This window comes from Macrobrachium nipponense, chromosome 10 (assembly GCF_015104395.2).
Source record: "Macrobrachium nipponense isolate FS-2020 chromosome 10, ASM1510439v2, whole genome shotgun sequence".
NCBI lineage: Eukaryota > Metazoa > Arthropoda > Malacostraca > Decapoda > Palaemonidae > Macrobrachium > Macrobrachium nipponense.
In genome coordinates, this window is record NC_087204.1 from 43,015,751 (window position 1) to 43,035,750 (window position 20,000).

The 20,000-nt window shown below is 38.9% G+C and overlaps 1 protein-coding gene across 1 annotated transcript in view; it reads left to right on the top strand.

Annotated features, from left to right (window-relative positions):
• The first annotated feature begins 2,714 nt into the window (after positions 1-2,714).
• Positions 2,715-20,000, top strand: part of LOC135223590 (Krueppel-like factor luna) — a 402,867-nt gene continuing 385,581 nt past the window's right edge. The window contains exon 1 of the mRNA XM_064262133.1: positions 2,715-2,752. Within this exon, the coding sequence (XP_064118203.1) occupies positions 2,730-2,752 (23 nt within the window). The 5' untranslated portion in view covers positions 2,715-2,729. The remainder of the gene's footprint in view (positions 2,753-20,000) is intronic.

Sequence of the window (20,000 nt, forward strand, 5' to 3'; positions counted from 1 at the left end):
GCAGCGGTGTTACCTAACACAGGTAGAGAGAGAGAGAGAGAGAGAGAGAGAGAGAGAGAGAGAGAGAGAGAGAGTCAGTAGTCTTTTTGGAAAAATCCCGAAATGTAATAGTTTGACCTGTATGTGAAATAAAGGCTTTTATGACCGCTACGGTTTCAGTAGAGAAGGCAAGACGAGCCGGATGGAAAACTATGACTCCGAGTCTCTCCAAGTGTAGCGGAGAGCAATTGCGAGGTCTGTCTCATGAAAACATACCACGTCTGTACAGCTTTAGGATATTATTTATTCATCACGCGTCCAGACAGTCAGCAGGCGCCATGAAGGATGGACACGTATGCCCTTTGTTTGTTCACTTACTTGTTTGTTTATCGAGTTTTTATTCATCTGTTTTATTTATCGTGAATCCAAAATTGTCATAGATGTCTACCCTGGCTAGTTTATATATAAATTAGTCTGGATGTTTCTCGAAAATGAGCTTCTCAGCCAGTTCCGAGTTTTTCGTTAATGAACGCTGTATTTATTTTACTTTTAGAATGTTTGTATTTTTTTTTCTCAACAGCTGATTAACTAATGACCTCAGAAAGCGAGCCATCTGCAGTTAGATGGATTGCGGGTGCGTCTTGAGGCTTCTTCCTGCCTTGGCATGTGCTGTCGACGTCACCAGATGTTTCCCCTGTCTGTCTCATTTTCCCTCTTCCCTTCCACCTTTCTTCCTCCCTCCACCTAACCCCCTCCAAACAACCCCCTCCAGAAGGAGGAAGCGATCGCAGGCACCCTCGCCATAGAAATTTATCTGCGCCTAGAAGGTTTATCTTCCCTTCTCATCGTGTCTTAGGATAAACCGAAAGACATTAGTGGGCGACAGTAGCATGTGGGAGTCATTTTCATGATGTTCCAAGGGTTAAGCCTCACTCTCATGTGCTATTTCTCGGTTAGACGAGGAAACAAGGGGGTGAGGGAGGTCTCCGTAGAGACAGAGGAAAAAAAAAAAAAAAAAAAACCAGGTGTTGACTGGGGCCGAGTCTCTCCAAACACCTTCCACCCTCGTTTTCACACTCGACATCTGTTATTATTTGGTTGGTCTTCCTTCTCTCTTCTGCCTCATATGTTATGGCGATGTGAATTGTTTATTGATTACTTTTCGGAGCGTTCGTCTGGCTTGATGTCTAGCCGTTCTTATACTCGTATTTTGGTTTATTTGTAACGTGCTTTTAAATGGTTGTATTTGTTATTTAAAACATGTACGCAGACTCAATAGAGGGAGGCTAAACTGTTATTATTATTATTATTATTATTATTATTATTATTATTATTATTATTATTATTATTATATTATTATTATTATTATTATTATTATGTTTTCGATGTTCAGCTGTTGCTGGTACGGAATGTTGACAAATACAGAAAGGGCACTTATTTTTTTTATGTATTTTAAGGCGTTCTGCCCTCTCTCTCTCTCTCTCTCTCTCTCTCTCTCTCTCTCTCTCTCTCTCTCTCTCTCTCTCCCCTTTCGTCTCATTTGCTTGTCAATCAATAAATAGTATAGTTAGGGTCACTCCTGCTAACAGGGAAGTGATGATTGGAAAGGAGCAGTCGCTGACTTAGTAAGAATTGCGCACATAAAGAGAGAGAGAGAGAGAGAGAGAGGGAGCAGTGTTTGTCAAAGGAAAATGAACCTCCTATCACAGCGCTGAAGGAAAGAAACTGAAAGGGTTTTGGTCTTGATGCAGAGAGTCGGTGTTGATTTGAACGGCAGGAGGTAAAAAGAATGTTTGAGAAGGAGAAAATGAATTAATCTATTTTCCTCTTTCTTGCATCGTCGTAGCCAAGAGGGAATGCAGTCTGGAATGGGAATTTTATCAGCATTCGTAATTAAAAAGATGGCAGTTCATAAGAAACACTGATTGGAATTCGGATTGATTACAGTCCACATTTTATTGTGGACTCTTTTGAAGCTGAAATGAACGCATGTAGTAGCTTCTGGGTTGAAAGAAGGCAACCCCATCCCCTTTCTTATAAGTTCCGCATCAAACGACTTCTTTTCGAAAAAAGAAAACACATACACACACACACACAAGAAAAAAGTCACTGATCTGATAAAGCTGACATTAGGTAAGAGCCAAATGACTGTACAGTATGCAATTCGCAGAGGAAGAGCCGCTGAGATCAAAGGGAATTCGTTGTTTGTATGGGCGTCTGGGTTTGTGGACGGTTGTACAGTAAGAGTAGAACACTCTCTTAGTGGCTTTTTTTTTCTTAGGCATTATCCTTTTTCATCAGAGTGGTTTTTTTTCTTTTCCTTTGGAATCATATTTGCTCTTCAAATTCTGCCTTTTCCCCTCATTACCTTGTTTATCTTTGTTTGTGCATAATATTACGATTTTGTGAAAATTGATTTTGAAAGATTATATTCCCTTCTTTGAAGTTGGTGTATGATTATAATCATATTTTTTTGTTATGAACATTAGGAGTTGAAAAAAATGATAAGAAATGAAATTTTGAAAAGCTCATTTAACATAACAGAAAAAAAGGCTGAAAAGAAAGCTGGTAGTTAGTTTGGCTTTATATACAGCCCGTTTAGATATGCCTAGGAAAAACTACCCCCAAGTACTGAATATAGATATTTATATTTTTCAGGTAATGTGGGAAGTGAACGCAAACCGCTGGTGTGACCGGCGGAAGGCTTGTGGGGAGAATGCAAGCCCGGAGTGATTAATGAACTGGGGCAAATGCCGTTCCACCGCCCATTTCTGTAAGTGTTAATGTTTTTGCGCTTTGAAAACCTTGATTATTCCGGTAAGTGGAGTCACGCGGGGGATTTGCTATGGTTCGGGGATTTTTTTCCCTCTCGTGGTTTTTAATTTCGCTGGGGGTCAGGAAGGGACCATTTTTTTTACTTTTAGATATTTCAGTAATGTGGGATGATAACCATTTTCGGAGATTGGAGGAAGTTACTGCTAGATTTCTTTGTATTTTCCTCGATATTTCTACAATTGTTTCTCAATATTTCTGTTTCTTTCTCATAATAAGCATCAAAATTAATTTCGTATATAGTACTTTATAACAGATGACCATCGCCGTCGTTACTCACTTTACCTGTCGATTACGTGAATAGAATTAGTGTCACCTGTTCAGCGCCTCCCTTTCCTGGTTTGAGCAATATTTATTCTGCAAGGCAAAACCTCCGTCGGAAGTCTTGACAGGGTAGAACGATGCCACCCAGAGAACTTCCTGGCGCCGCTATGAATGAATTCGTAGAAAAACCTGTAGTTGACATTTTAACCCTCCCCGCACTGCAGCTTTAGTCAGAGAGAGAGAGAGAGAGAGAGAGAGAGAGAGAGAGAGAGAGAGAGAGAGAGAGAGAAGAGAAAGGGTCAGGGGAAAAAAAACAACCATTAAAACTATCAAGATAGAGAGGGAGGAAGGGAGGAGAGGAAAGAGAGAGGATCAGCGGACAAAGGGATAAAGGGCAGGGAAAAAACAGGACCATTAAACTATCAAGATAGAGAAAATGGGACAGCGAGAGCAAGTGGCGAAGAGCCTGCAGATAAGCTATCTCCTTAAAGAGGTTGATAACTGACGATATAAGTCGGAAAATTAGTTCTTGGTCTGCTTGATTTTACCGCCTCTTGCTTTGCGAGCTCCCTGACTTTATTACTATGGGTTGTGAAGGGAGTTGGGAATGAAAGTTCGCTCTATGAGCTAAGTGTTAAGGGAGCTGACAGGGGCATCCTCGAGACGCAGAGGAATGCCAGAGATGCCCAGGAAAATTGGCACAAGGCAGATCATTCGAAGTGTTCGAGGAATGCCCTTACCCGTCATTTTTTGTCGTACATAAAAGGTTTCTTTTCGGGAATGGTTGGACGGGTCCTAGCGAAGCCTTCAATTGAGGTGTGTGTGTGTATGTGTATGTGTATGTATGTATGTATGTATGTATGTATGATAGTATAGTATATATATATATATATATAGATATATATATATATATATATCTATATCTATATATATATAGATATATATATAGATATATATATTAGATACTATAATAGATATAGATATAGATATAGATATATATATATATATTATATATATCTATATATATATATATATATATATACTATATATATATATATATAGAGAGAGAGAGAGATAGCAGATTGTGAGAGAGAGACAGATGTGAACGATGAAGCCTGAGGAGAGAGACCGATGAGAGAGAGAGGAGCAGGTCGGTGAAAGTTTATATGTATGTACAAACTTGGATAAAGAAGATGACAGTTTTTCAGAATTTTGTATATATTTTTTAAGACTGTATGTAAGAGTCTCTCTCTCTCTCTCTCTCTCTCTCTCTCTCTCTCTCTCTCTCTCTCTCTCTCTCTTCACACACACATTGGGAATGTCATACACCCGGCATAACTCATATCTCTGGAGTGTCATACGATATTAGGTAACGAATTACGACTCACTTCGTGTGTCTTAGCGGCACTTTGTAGCTCTTCACCGTCGCATTAAGTCTTCGGCTATGGTGTAGGCACTGTCGTTTTTTTCTGAATAATTAGCGTCATTCGGAAATACATCAAGTCCCATGAAATATCCAAAAGACATAATCTAACTGTCATCTCAGGAATATGGCACGTTAATTGATACATACATGTGGGTGTTATCTTTTGTAGTGTTCTGTAGGATTTTTTTTTATGCCAAGGCTGACATGAATTTAGATTGAATGCCTAGATATGACTCAAGCGAGGAGAGAGAGAGAGAGAGAGAGAGAGAGAGAGAGAGAGAGAGAGAGAGAGAGAGAGAGAGAGATCGTCTCATCTTGAAGTTAAGAGTTTATGAATACTTATTTTGTCAAATGGAGGAGCAGAGGAAAATCGCAATGGACGTTTCCGCTGATTATATATATTAGGGGAATGGTGTAATGTGTAATGCCTCCGCTGCATATGCAGAGTTCAATTCTTTGTATTGTAGTATGAGTGTCAGTGTTTAAATCAAGCGACTTAGAATTCCACGTTCAAATTTTTTTTTTGATAGCGATTGCGAAACAAAGTTGTTTGATAATACCATTAAAGGCTTTGCTGCCTAAACCCCCATCCGAGTCTCTCTCTCTCTCTCTCTCTCTCTCTCTCTCTCTCTCGCCATGGGGTATCTGAATTGATAATATATGCAGAATTTAATTTGCCAGTAACAAACCTCATCGCAGCTTTTATTTCACGATTGTTAATCGCAAAAGAAACCGATACTGTTTTTATAACTATATACCATGTTTTCCTGGAGTTAAATGCTGTGCTATTTTGAGCACTGATCAATGCCTTAATCATCTTACTGTATTCAGACCTGTCATAATTCTGATGGAATTGTCAGTTAAAATATTTCATAGTATCCTAGAGACATTTTTTTTCTTGTGTTTTTAGATGGATTTTACTTTTTTGAGTAATTAATGTGCACAACGAATGAACAACCGTAAGTAATGACGATTTTTTTCTTATGAATAAGAACATCGTAACCCCAGCCTGTTTCGGGTTCTGTCTTACTCGGGGTGATGATTGTCATCTGGGGCGCGTTTTGGGGGGAAAAGGGTCCACGGAGCACTGCATATAAGAAATGTATTGCGGGAAAATGGGGAGTATTTTCTCCGGGTGATGATTGATGCCGGAGACATGAGAACGAGGAAGGGGACCAGAACTTCGGAGAGGAGGAAAGTAGGAACTCGATGGGAGAGGGAGAAAGGGGGCGATGACGACTGCCATAACGACGGCGACGAAGACACGAAGACGAAGCGTTTGTCCCGGGGGAGGGTATGGAAGTCGGGACCGTGAAGGTGAATGGAGGGAGACTGACGAAAGGAGGGATGGGGGATGGGGGGAGGCCGGGGGGGGGGGGGGAGGGGGGGGGATGGGTAAAGTAGGCGGATGTAGTCGTAGGACAAACCGTCGTCTGTCAAGATGCCTTCCTGACTGCCTGCTTTCCGTCTTCCATCTCCCTACCTGCCTAGCTCATCGCGTCATTGTGTGGTATATGGCGCCTTAATGGCTTCTGCCCTACCATTAGTGTTGGGTTACATTCGTGGCCCCCTTGCACTTACCTGCCTCTTATTATAACATGAGTACCACCTTGGGGCTCTAAGAGACCAACATGATGCACGCTTTAGTGGGGTTCGCATCCCCGGTGGCGGCGCTATAACAGCCGCGACGCTGCCCTCCCCGCAGAAGTAATGCCGATACTTCTTCCCGGGATCGAGTCTTGATGGTGGAACTTCTGAGTAGCTGCCTAGCGATTGTGCTCCTTTCGATGGTAATGGATCTACGATAATGCCTACATCATTGTCGTCGTTATGGATAGGGGGTTGTAATTTTGGGGTGAAGGGGTAGATGTAGGACGGTCAGCACTTGTTGATGCTGCGACATGGCTTTTGCATTATTAGTAAGCTCTTATTATTGAGAGGCCCATGGCCCTTTTCTACTTTAGATAAGTAATAGTAACGGACGTGAGGGTGAATATACTCGCCCTTCAGCTAATCCAATGTATATTTGCGTTTATCTATATATATATATATATATATATATATATATATAATATATATATATATATATTATATAATTGACTGGTCACATTTTACCAGATACTTGTGTAATTGCAATAGCCACCGGCTTCGACTTCTCGAATTCTTCACACTATTTGGATACGCTTGTTACTATAAAGCCTTGGATCCAAATGTAAGAAATATGAAGCATTTCTGATGTCCGGTACAATTACATAATATTTATTTTGTCAGCTGTCTTTTCTACGAAGTTTTCCTCGTCATTGCTTCTCTGTGGTTACTGCAATTCATGTACCATCTTCTTTATAGTACATGTAGTTGTTTTTTGACTTCATAGTAAGAAGGCACGTGCATTTATTGAAAGGGGTTGTTTTCACGAAAACGGTTAACTGATCAAAATTTATATTGGGCGAATTTACTCAAACAAACGACAGGGTTGGAGGTCATTCATGTCATCATCCGGAATGGGAAAATTATATTTGTACCATTTTTATGCCTTTGAATGGATCATGTCAAAGTCCCGGTCTCTCTTTTTACCCTTTTGCTTGAATGAATATTTTGTCCATGGGAGCGCCCATGTTTTCTCCTTTTTTTATATTTTTCTGTTTCCCTTGAATTCTCCCAGCGGGGATGGGGAGGGGAGGGGCGGGGGTTGGGGGAGGGGTAGGGGGCGTTAGGCTCTTATATTCTTCTCTTTTACTCTCACGGTGGTGGTGCTGCTGCTTCGCCCTTTGACATTAAGCTGCGGGAAATGGTGATAAACGTTCTGCCTTTAATACCGATGCACTAAGTTATGAACCCTGTGTTGGGATGGGCCTGAATTCAAACCTTTTTGCTCTTTTTCTCCCTTGGAAAAAAAGATACGCGAAGGATATACGAGGATCTTCAATATATTTTCCGTATGGTTCTCATATGGATATGTAAACTGGAGTACATATTTATATATGTGTGTGTGTGTTATAGGGATTTGAAATATGAAGTATTTTCATTTTCTCTTATGGATGTTTAATCCTGAGTAACTTTTGTGTGTGTTTGGGGGGGTGGGTGGGGGGGGGGGGACTGTGCGCGCGCGCGTGTAGTCTAGTATTTTGAGGTATGAAAGACTTTAAATTGTCTTATAAATGCTTAAACTGGAGTAACTCTCTCTCTCTCTCTCTCTCTCTCTCTCTCTCTCTCTCTCTCTCTCTCTCTCTTTGTGATCTAGGATTTTGGAATATGAAAGAAATTCATTTTCTCGTATGGATGTTTAAACTGGAGTAACTCTCTCTCTCTCTCTCTCTCTCTCTCTCTCTCTCTCTCTCTCTCTCTCCTCTCTTACCGCGGTGGATGGAGTGCGTCCCTGCATTAAGTTGATATCATGAAATTCAAATCCGGAAGAGCTGGCGTCCTTAATGCGAAACCGTCCATCCTCTTAGTTTCACGATAAGGCAGACGACAGGGAAGAGTCCGTTATTATCCGATCGATAATTTTCAGATAGATGTCATATCTGGGCGGAGGAGGAGGAGGCAGGTAGGAGGTAGGAGGAGGAGGAGGAGGAGGAGGAGGAGGAGGATTGGAGGAGGAGGAGGAGGAGGAGGAGGAGGAGGGTGTTCTCGATGTGCAGTGGTTCGAATATATTGTAGTCGTTGTCGTATTATTTAAAGGAAATGCTTTTGCGGTTATAATTTAACGTTGAGATTGACGGTTTTGAATGTGTTGTGAATGATTACGGCAAGAAAACTATTTACATTTAAAATTTACATATTTTTAATTTAAGTTTGTAGTACTATTTATATTTTTTTTTATTTTGATTTAAGTTTTTTTCGGAATGTTTACTGTTAATCTTTTTGATACTTGCTTAATTTAGGCCATTAAGCTTTTAATTTTTACGGTGCTTAAGTATATCTTATAGCTCTCCTTCAATGAAGAGGCGTGACTCGTGTGCTTTTGTACAGAAGACGCTAGTTGCAGCGGTTTCGTTAATTACTGAAGCATATCTATAAAAGACTAATTTTCTTGAATCTTTTTCATTTACCTGAGTGCTCCTCCAATGAGAAGAGGTAATTTAAGTAGACAGGAGAGTACAGCTCTTCCTAATTACTTTTTGGGGAACTCCATCAGCGTTCTGAGGACGCGAGTGTTCTCAGTCATAATATTTCCTTTCATCGCCGCCCAAATTGATAACAATTTTCGTTAATGATATCGTGCAATGCCACGCGCATCGATTAAAATTTCCCTCATAGACAGTCCGCCTGAAAGAGAATTCCTTGGATGTCATTAATAACATTAAGAACGATTTTCGTCTACCCTTCATGAGAAGGAAGGAGATGGGCCGGGGGAGGAGGAAAGGGGGGCATCAGCTCCAGGGAGGAGCGCATCTTGTAGTGGTTTAAGAAAATTGCATCATTTTTGCAAGGCCTTTTAAGTACTCCTAATTGCCTGAACTTTGGGATGCTAGAGGATTTGAAAAGAGGAGGGTTGGGGCAGGGGAGAAGGGCGGGAGGAGGGTTAAGGGACTATTAGGGTAGGTCTTGTGTGTTGTTCCTTACCTTGTTCTTCCTCATGTACCTTCCTTTATCTCCCCTCCTCATCAGCCTTTACGAAGTTCATTATGTAAGAAGATTTTTTCTTCCTTTTGTGTGTGTGCCTTAATGACACTGCTTGTACTAATTGTGGCTCTGGTAAGGAGCATGTCTGGCCTTAGAGCAAGGACGGGGAATGGACCATTTTCTTAATTCATTTCCTGTGTCTTGCTTTTAAAGGGGACTTGACGTGGCAAGGCTGTCAAATGGTAGGGGTAAAGGAGGAGGAGGAGGAGGAGGAGGAGGAGGAGGAGGAGGAGGAGGAGGAGGAGGGGAGGAGGAGGAGGAGGAGGAGGAGGAGGAAACTCCTTTAGTGGTAAGGGTCTTGTGTATTTTCCTCGGGTGCACTTTTTTCCTCTCAAGTTTTAGCCTTTTGCTTTTTCTTTATCATTTTAGCGCCATGGTAGTTATTATTATTATTATTATTATATTATTATTATTATTATTATTATTATTATTATTATTATTATTAATGCACCCTTTACTTTTTCCATGTTTAGACGAAGTCCTTCAGCTAATTAGGACCAGAGGAAATCAAGTGGAAGGAAGGATTTTCCAGTACAAATTAAGGAAAGTGGACTCGGAATATTATACGGACGAGTTCTTTTATGTGACTGTTACATCGCAGTTAACTGGTAGCGCCCGTCTCTTGCAGCAGTGATAAACACATATGCTGTTTGCTCAGAAAGTTCAGGAACAACTTTAGGATCACTATAACAGATGGGTTTCAAAGAGAAACAGAACAATGATTCAATTGATTGACCTGTGGAGCTCATAGTTAAGAAAGTTTGCGTTTCGTATGCCCGGATGCTTATTGTTTTGTATGGGGTATTCTACTCCTCAACTTCCGTTATTCTGTTATTCTACAATTATTCTACAATGCGCTAGTGTTTCCTTTACCCGTTAACCAAGGTTCAAGAGTAGCAACGTTTTGCTTTGTAGGATCCTATGTCAGTTGGCAAAGACTGGTGATAGAAAGAGCTGAGAGTCATTATGAATGATCTGCTTCCATATTTGCTGGTATTGATAATTGGGATTTTAGAATTTTTGAATGATCAACCTTTATGCGTGGCTCTTTTACCCATTCCATTACTTTGGCAACAACGTTTTAGATTCTAAATATGATGCAGACGGATGGTGTGAATTGCAATTGTGTTGTAAGTTAATATAACGCATAACAGGCGGCTGTCGTTGCAGTATTGAAACTTTGACCTAGTTTGCTTTGAAGCATTCAGCGGGGCTTCTTTCAATAACCCTTGTTATGGGGAGTGTAAGGTGGTTACACAAGCACAGCGAGTCAATGCTTCCTTTGCCTATTAACTTTATCGAGAAGCGAAGGTTGTTATGGAACTATTTTGTTTGTTTACTGTGGAGAGAGTATATTTTCACTCTCGAGAATGGCCATTCAAGAGCATCGAGAGTGCATGTATCTTTTGGATACGATCGTGTAGAGCAGGAAAGGAGTTTTTCACGGTCTTAAAATTAATGTAAAGTGCCATTAGAATCTAGTAATGGTTGTGCATATAGCCTGATTTGTTCCAAACTAAGTGGCCTTTGGATGTCATGAAAGCAGTTTAGTTAAGATTTTGTCTTCTAAAATATTTTTTTATTTAACATTTTGACATGATTAGCTCTCTGACGTACTTTTCTCCTTGAAATGTCAAATGACGTTTTTCTGGCAAAAAAAAAAAAATTTTGTCAGTCAGTGCCAAAATTTCAATAGATGCTTTCTCTTGTGTGTAGAATAGCAGGATCAGTTGTGTTAACTTATATTATATACATATTATTTTGGCGGTAAGAACTTTTGTTAGCCTGTTTGAGACCTTTCTCTTTATTATAAAATGATAATCTCTTTAGTCAGTTTCTCATAAATTTCCTTTTTTAATTGTTATTTATGTTCATTTTCCTCTCAGTCGGTGGCCGTGTAGCAAATCCTTGCTTTGGTTGTCTTCGTTTCTCCACTTCTCCCCCTTTATCTTTTAATCTGCGTTATTTATTATTGTCTTTGAGCTTTCTTTTCTCCTATTTATCTCCCCTTTGCTTTTAATTCTTCTCATTTATCCCCGGTGATTCTTTATGCATCTTCTCCTCTCCCTCTCTATTTAATTCTCACCATTTATCCTCGTCTATCCGTTAGCATTTTTTTCTCAGCTGGCTTGAATACCATTCCCAGTGATTCCAAATTCCTTTTATTCATTCCTGTCGTTGTCTGCTTTTGTTGTTCCCTCTCTCGGCTCTTTGGCTCCGCGTGTGTCTCGTACAACAGTTGGAGGCGTCGCCGCCCAGTGCTTGCTGGTCCTGCTTGTGAGAAATTTCCTTTGGACACACACACATTCTCTCTCTCTCTCTCTCTCTCTCTCTCTCTCTCTCTCTCTCTCTCTCTCTCTGGTCGATACTCCTGCATGCTGTCAAGTGTGGATGAAAGATTCATCTATTTTAGCAAAGGCATTGTAGTAACTGCATAGAAGCGTTGCTTGTTTTCATTTTTATGCAAAAGGATCTCGTGGCTTCAAGCTCGATTTTCATTTTGATGGCATGATGGAACAGTTTGTGTTGAATATTGTTAATGCTTTGATAGTAGTATAAAAATGTCGGTAAAACTTTGATTTGTAGTTAATGCAGAATAGGTTCCGATTGTAATGCCTCTACAAAACAGATGGTTAAAGGCTAATATGAACTTTAAATTATGCATTTTTTGTAACTTGAAATAACAATGTGCCTTGCTCAGCTGGGTTGAACTCCATTCTCGTTGAGTTTTGTGTATTGGTTATTTTCTTCATCTTCGTTCACTGTATTTGTCAAAATAACTTTGGTTCTACTGGTGCAATACGTCCAATTTCTTTAGAATCAACGTTCTTGAGTAATATATGCGTTATCACTGTTTGAAGGAACTCGCGCGTGAGATCAGTCAGATCTTAAGGACAAGTAGCCAGAAGTGTTCAGAATAATCCAAAGCACTCATTCTAACTGTAATTCTACTAAAAACATTTAGCTGATGTTACTACAATGTTAAAATGTGTTATGCACGTTACCGCAAGAATCTACAAAGCTTTGTTTTGGTAGTAATCTTACAAACATCATTGGGCTTGTAACATTCTGTTTTTCCATTCCTGGGTTACAGCTTGCATAATAATAATAATAATTTTTTGTTTAATTGCAATCATAAGCTTTCAGATTCTGAGGCCAGGTAACGATGCCCCTGTATTTAGAACGAGTAATAGATGTGGCACTTTTCTCAAAATTTAGTCAGACGCTTCGAGTTATTCTGTGATGAGTGTATTATCTTTTTGTATCCTAGTTTTTTCTCATTTCTCTTTAGCCGTTAGAATTTTCACTTTCAGTTTCTGGACACTCTTCATAACTTTTTTCCATCTCTCTCGTTCATTCTACCAAAGTCAAATTACAACAGAAGGGTTTCGAGCCTAAGTGTTTCTCTTTATCTGTTTACTTCTTAATTTAAAAAATCCCTCACTCAAACTCATCACGAATTTTCATCGTTATTCATTATTTTGTCATTTGTTTTTATTCGCAGTCTTCATCTACTTTTCCCCTCCCCTTCCACCAAAGACCCACGCACATACGTTTTTGTTATTTAGATCCATTATTTTTTTCCTTCATTGAATTTCCATAATCGCCGCCATTACCCGTAGATCTATAGAGCGAGACCTCTCCTTTGTACGAGCGATTATTATTTGAGCACCCCCTGGGCCATCGTCACCAGCAATTGCATTGCCGTTCCTTCAATTCGACGCCGCCCCCGTTTCCTCCATTGATTCAGCATCACTTGCCATTTCCCGTAATGTCCTCAACCCTTCACGGCTATTATTGTGACTTCCAGGGCTCCCTCATATTTCCATTATCTCATAATCACCTCATATTACCGCATGCTTTTATCGAGTTCCCGTCCCCACCCTCTTTTCGTTTCGTCCCTTGTATCACGTTTGTTGTGTTATATATATATATATAGTATATATATATATATATATATATATATATAATATATATATTATTATATATATATATATAATAAATATACATATTTATAGTGTGTGTGTATCTATTTATATTTGTTTGGTAATTGAAGGAAACCGGATACCTGTATGTATCTCTTTTAGAGCCGTTATTTTAAACGTGAAGCCTGTGACATATCACCCTCTCCAATTTCGCAGAGGTGATGGCAAATACGACATGACAGCTCGACGTCATGTAGTTCAGGGTTGTGTAACGCCTCTAATCGTGAAATGTTGGAACATGTATGAAATCTGCGTCATAAAATCACTCACTCGTGATTCTGGATGTATCCAATATGCTTCATCAAATCAGTCACCCGTGTCTTTTAAAACACAGAATTTTTGTCTAGAAGGAAATAACGGGGAATATCACTCAAGGAAGATATGAATCTAATCCTTTTAATCGTATGGATGGAGTTTTTAAGTATCGGAGAAACTTGAAAGACCCCATCCGTGAAACGGGTGTTTGGAAGATTAACTTGCAGCTTGAGGAAGAGAAATTGAATTTGGATTTCAAATCTGTTCTGATATTACCAGTCACTCATCAGAACTGTCTCATCGAACCAAAAAAGGTAACGCCGTGTTTTTGTCTCATATGCTCATATGTCTGGTCACCGGTTCATATTTTATTGTGTGATTGTAATATTAAGGAATAAACGGGGAAGGGATGGAAAGAGAGAACTATGGAAATTGCTTTTAAAGATTGTGTTTTCTCATTTTTTCAGCGACTGCTGCTTGTAATACTTCCACTTCTACCGCTCATAGTATTATGCATATGATTATGCACACACACCCTCACACACACACACACACATATATCCTGGTCACATTCACGTGGAGCTTGTATTTTTAATATTAATCTTCATAAGTATTTCATGCTGGTTCACCAACTTTGCACAATATATATATATAGTATATAGTATATATATATATATATATATATATATATATATATATATATATATATATATATATATATTATATATATATATATATATATATATAATATCTAGTGGTCATATGTTTCACATGAAGCTTTAATTTTAATATTAGTAAGATAAAGAAATATGATTATTAATGCTGTTTGCCTGCATTACATATTATTATTATTATTATTATTATTATTATTATTATTATTATTATTACTATTATTATTATTTGAAAGTGAGAAAGTCCTTTTGTTTGCAAAGGAAGAGAACAAACATCGCAGGGGCCCCTCCCCCTTTTCTTTAGCAGTGAAACCGGACTCCTTTGGTTGATTGTGCCTCCACCCTTGTCTTTATCACGCCTGTCCTTTTCTCTCTTCTTTATAGTTGTCATGTCGTATTATCAACCCTCGTGTCTCTCTCCATGGTTTGTTTCCACTCGCCCAGACCGCACATTAAGGCAAAGAATGATAAAAAAAGGGGGGGAAGAAAGCAAGGGATACAGAGGAAGGGGAGAAATCAAAGGCTTAGATCCCTTTGATTGCAGAGAGAGAGAGAGAGAGAGAGAGAGAGAGAGAGAGAGAGAGAGAGAGAGAGAGAGAAAAGAATTTCGTATGGGTAATGCTTTTGGAGCTTTGCGAAATTTATCGCTTGATGTTCACTATTTTGAAACTATAATTATTTTTCTTTTGCACATAATTCGTCTATTTTTGGACAAAAATTCTATTACAATTTCTTCATCGTGAGGTCAACATTTCCGGTATAAAAGTAGCGGTCGAGAATATTTAGACGTTGCGTCCACGCCCAGGCATCAGTGTTTGATTATTTCGGTGATAAATTGCGGCCAAGAATTTCTAAGACGAAATCATTGGGAAGGAAAAAGCTGCCGAAAGGCGAAGATGCATGTAAGCTTTTAAAGTCTGGAGTGACTGACACTTAACTCCCCGTCAAGATAAAAGAACCCGTGCTTGCTGCTTCTTTCGGGGCAGGAGGTTTTGCCTTCGAAATATTTCTCATTTTCTGATTGCCATCTTTGACTTTTGCGCTCTGACACTTCTTGCCTGCTGGCTGGCAGAGCTCAAGTCTGCGGGGAGTACCTCCCCGCTCGACCAAGTTCAGTGTTTTATTTGCATATAAATTCGGACTATCTGATTTATAAGCCCGTTAAATCAGGGGTTCGATTCACAGTCTGTACGTGGTAAATCGCACCCAAGGAAATGAAGCACTTGAAGTTGGTCTTTCTCGAGTCCGAAAGGTTAAGGTGACGGGTCTTCGGATATAAACCATTTTGCGAATGCGTATGTCTGGGCCACGGGACTTATTCATTCCCTCCTTATTCTTAGAAGCTATGAATTATTCATGTTAAAACGTATTACATTTCGCTTTTCTTTTGTATGTAAAGATATGGCCCATTTACTCATGAAATGTGTACGAGTACAGGTATTTTGGGAGACGTTCATGATGCTCCTCATATTAGTACCTGTACATGATTTAATTTAAATGAAACTAGTAATATATATATATATATATAGATAGAGATATATATATATATATATATATATATACATATATATCTATCTATATTATATAGATATATATATATATATAATATATATATATATATATATATCATATATATTACATTTTGAAAAATCAGAACTGTGAATCCTTTCAGGTCTTGTGAATGAAAAAGTGTTCAAGTGTGTCTTGCATCAGACATTAAACGTCATTTATTTCATATTTTTTGGCGCCTCTAATGCTTGAAAATTGTACCTAAAACGGCTGAAAGAAAACGGTAGAATAATGATAATAATAATAATAAAAAAAAGAGTATTACGAACCAATTTAGTTAGGAAAAAACCTTATTTGCTAATTGGAAGCGTGTAAGTTAAATGTTGAACTAATTAAGCTTTGTCTGATGATAACATTAACATTCATTTGGTGCTTCCAGCTCGAGATCCTTTTACTTAATGAAAATATATCAAGCAATTAGGGCTTTTAAATGGAAACACGTTAACGCAGGGGAATAGAAAAAACGAGCTCAGAAATTACGTGGAAGTGACGTCACGAAGGCAAGGTTATAAATATACAGTGGGAGTGCTCTCTCTCTCTCTCTCTCTCTCTCTCTCTCTCTCTCTCTCTCTCTCTCTCTCTCTCTCTCACTGTTGCCCTTTTTCACGTTTTATTTATCTTGGCTTATTTTCCTTTTTTCGAGGAAATGTAGTTGAAAGGGAATAGAGGACTCGTATTTTCCATTAGCGGAGTGACACGCAGGCCAGTCTGGGTCATGGGCCGCCACTGTCGAGGCCATATGTCTAATTACCTGCAAATTATAGTGACGCTGGATGGAGCAGCAGGGGCCAGGCGCGCCCGCGCATTCACACACACACACACACACACCCATAGTATCACATACTATATATTTTTCCGCTGAGGAGGAATCTGAGAGAAAACAAATTTTTAAAGTCTATCCAGAGAGAGAGAGAGAGAGAGAGAGAGAGAGAGAGAGAGCGATGGAAAGTTTTTTTTAGAAGGAGAGAGGAGATCATCATTTTTTTTTTATTAGAGTTTTGATGTTTATTTATAAGATAACGTATGGAGATGTTAGTTTACAATCTCAATTGTAAATGTTATTATTTTGAAGTACTGATGAATAATACGTAGGGACTAATGTAGAGGCAGCTGGAGAATAAGAATGAAGTGTTTTTCAGGTGGTTAAGTATCCGATTAGCGATGTGACTTTACGGTCGACAGAACCGAAATATATAGAAATGAAAATGTTCCCACTAAGGGAAATATATAAACGCTTAGATGCAGAGATAGAGTGAAAGTATTCGATTGCAGATTATGTTGTTTCAGACTGTGGTTTTTGGGGAATGTCAGCGATTTTGAGAAATCGTTGTGAATGTGAAATTGTCATCAATATAGACTAAAAAGAACCCGGAGCTTGTTCCATGCAAGTAGTAGTATCGGATTCTAACGAATTTTGTCTAGACTTTCTTACACTTGGGCACGAAACGTTGATACAAATGTATTGCATAAATAAACAAATTCGTCGAACGCATCTTCAGTTTTCCATGAACCGAATTCGTTGGGCTTTCGGCTGTTGTCTAAAAGAAAAGGGAAGTGAGTCAAGAGAAAAGTTGGCAGAACTATAAGAGAAGCGAGTCCCTGTTCTTTCCTTTAACCCCCGTAGGCTTCGTGCTCCTTTGCCACCCCAGGAGCCTCTTTTTTTATTTATTTATTTTTTTCTTTTATACGTGAGCCAACAAGGGGAGGCGAAACACTAGGTTATCCCGTCGGGCATTACATTGTCTCCTGGGGTTTGCCAATAGAAGTCCCTTAGTGGACTTTAGGTTCTGACGGAGGATTTTTTATATGAAGTGTGTGAAATTTTATAGCATTATATATATATATATATATATATATATATATATATATATATATATTACATACATTCATATATAGCATGTAATATGTAAAGCAAAATTAGTACACTAAAGATAGAGACGTACTCAAACGCAAACAGACGCACTTAAATACATAAATACACACACACACACACACATACATACATACACACATACATACATACATACATACATACGAGTGTTTGTGTTTGTTTGAGTACTCCTATAGTTTTAGCTTATTAATATAGCCTTACTGAAGAGTTCTTCGAAGAATATGTAAGAGAGCAAAATGCATCAAACGACCTTTTTGAAGACATCTCCACAATACCAAATGACTAATGGAAAGCCCTCGTAGGTGCGCGTTTGTTTACACGCGCGACACGCGAAGAAGCATCTTTGAATTTCCTCAGATTCAATGACACTTGAAAGCCATTGTTGGCCCATTGTGCGCGCGAGTGAGCAAGCGTGTTTAAGCCTGCCGGGATATGAAGGTTGAAGTGGCATGGAAATGCTTTAGTGGAGGAGAGATGACTGGAAGAAAGAAAGGAGTACATCTCTTAAAGAGGTTTTTGGGGTAAAACCCATTGAATTAATGGCTTTCAAACCGAAGGGTACGGGGAGCAAAATCCTCGGTATTGATTCTAATGCAAACTGGGGGAAAGGAGGCGAAGATAGGTAGGTACGTACGTAGGAAGGTGTTTGAGAGAGAGAGAGAGAGAGAGGAGAGAGAGATTTTGATTTCATCAACGTTACTGTAGTCATAAACAACGATGGCAGACCTTTATCGAAGTCATCAGCATCACCGTTGTTGTCGTTATTCATGTGAGGTATAAAAAGCTTTTCATTCTTTGTTATTAAAAAGGCAAAGTGTCGCCCCTTGCTGAGAGAGAGAGAGAGAGAGAGAAGCCCACAAGCTCTGACAAAGAATACTTCCAAATCTTCCGGGCGAATTCTTTTTCCAGAATAATGCTCTCTCTCTCTCTCTCTCTCTCTCTCTCTCTCTCTCTCTCTCTCTCTCTCTCTCTCTCTCTCTCTCTCTCTCTCTCTCTCTTATTTGTGTTAGATGTCAAAGAAAGACGTGATTATGTTTGTAAGTTACTGATGATGGCCTGCTTTCATTTGTAGAGCACTTTATTTTATGAAGTTATATATAAATATAAGAATAATTTTTGTTGATCCGACAGTTTTATTTAGCGGAAAATGAAAAGAAGATACTTATTTGGTGAGAGAAGGTATAGTTCCACTTTTCATTTTTTTTTTCTCTGAATTAAGTTAATGGTTTTTTTTTTTTTAAACCGAGTAAGAATTCAGGAATGGTGTTTTATTGGCTAAGGTAGCGAGAACCGCGAGGGGGCTAATATGTGTACTTGCATGGCAAAGATTACTGATGCTTGATATTCAGTCGATGATGTTTAGGCTTTGTTATACGAGCACGAATTTATATATATATATATATATATATATATATATATATATATATATATATATATATATATATATATATATATATATATATATACATATACACCACACACACACACACACACACACACACACACACAACCCACCGATTGAGATATAGAGAGATTAAAAGGGAGTAGAGGTTTATCAGCTTCAATTTTTTTTTTTTTTCACATTTGTGCATATCTGTTAAGAGTGAAAAAAGTGGTTAATTTTTCTTAGTTCACTGGAAAGATGCTTTTTATCAATGCTTGCGTGAGTGGAGAGAGAGAGAGAGAGAGAGAGAGAGAGAGAGAGAGAGAGAGAGAGAGAGAGAGAGAGAGAGATAGAGTTTTGGTAATGATGAATTATATTAATTACATGTACGGGTATTTGTTTTTGTAACAAAACGGAATAGTCTTTTTAGATCACCCAGAGAGATGGATATATTCCCAGTTTACTGCAGAGATGCATTATATCAATGCATGCATGTGCAGAAAGAGAGAGAAAGAGGGTTTGTTAATGACGAAATGTTCCTTGTCCATGTGTGCGCATCTGTCTACTGTGTATAACAGAGGGGAACAGTCTTCCAAGCTCTCTGCAAGGTTGCATTTTATCCTTGCATGTATGCTGTGAGTGTGTTTGTGTGTGCGTGAGAGAGAGAGAGAGAGAGAGAGAGAGAGAGAGAGAGAGAGAGAGAGAGAGAATCCTGTTGTTATCGCTGACGGATGCGTTTTATCTTCTCCTTCCAAACAGTAATAGATGTTCAAAAGAAACTCCTGCTACGATATCCTTCTTGGGAATAAAAACAAGTCTCGGGGAAAGGCGTCTCTGTCAAATCCATCAGTGGGTGTAAGTGCAACAACAATGCCTAGAGCTGCCGAGAGAAAGCCGAATCAGTGGCCATGACATCCCAGAGCAAAATATGTCCAGCAATTGTTTTATCTTCGTTCTCCGTTGGACTTCATCAGAATATCTTTATGCGGGGCTCCACTGCGAGGAAAAAGAATACAAAAGTATAAACCACACATTCAAGAAGGAAATATGTAGTGACATTGCCTATCTTATTAGAGCTTTTAAATTTTTCTTCTTACTCAGGTAGAGATGAATTCCG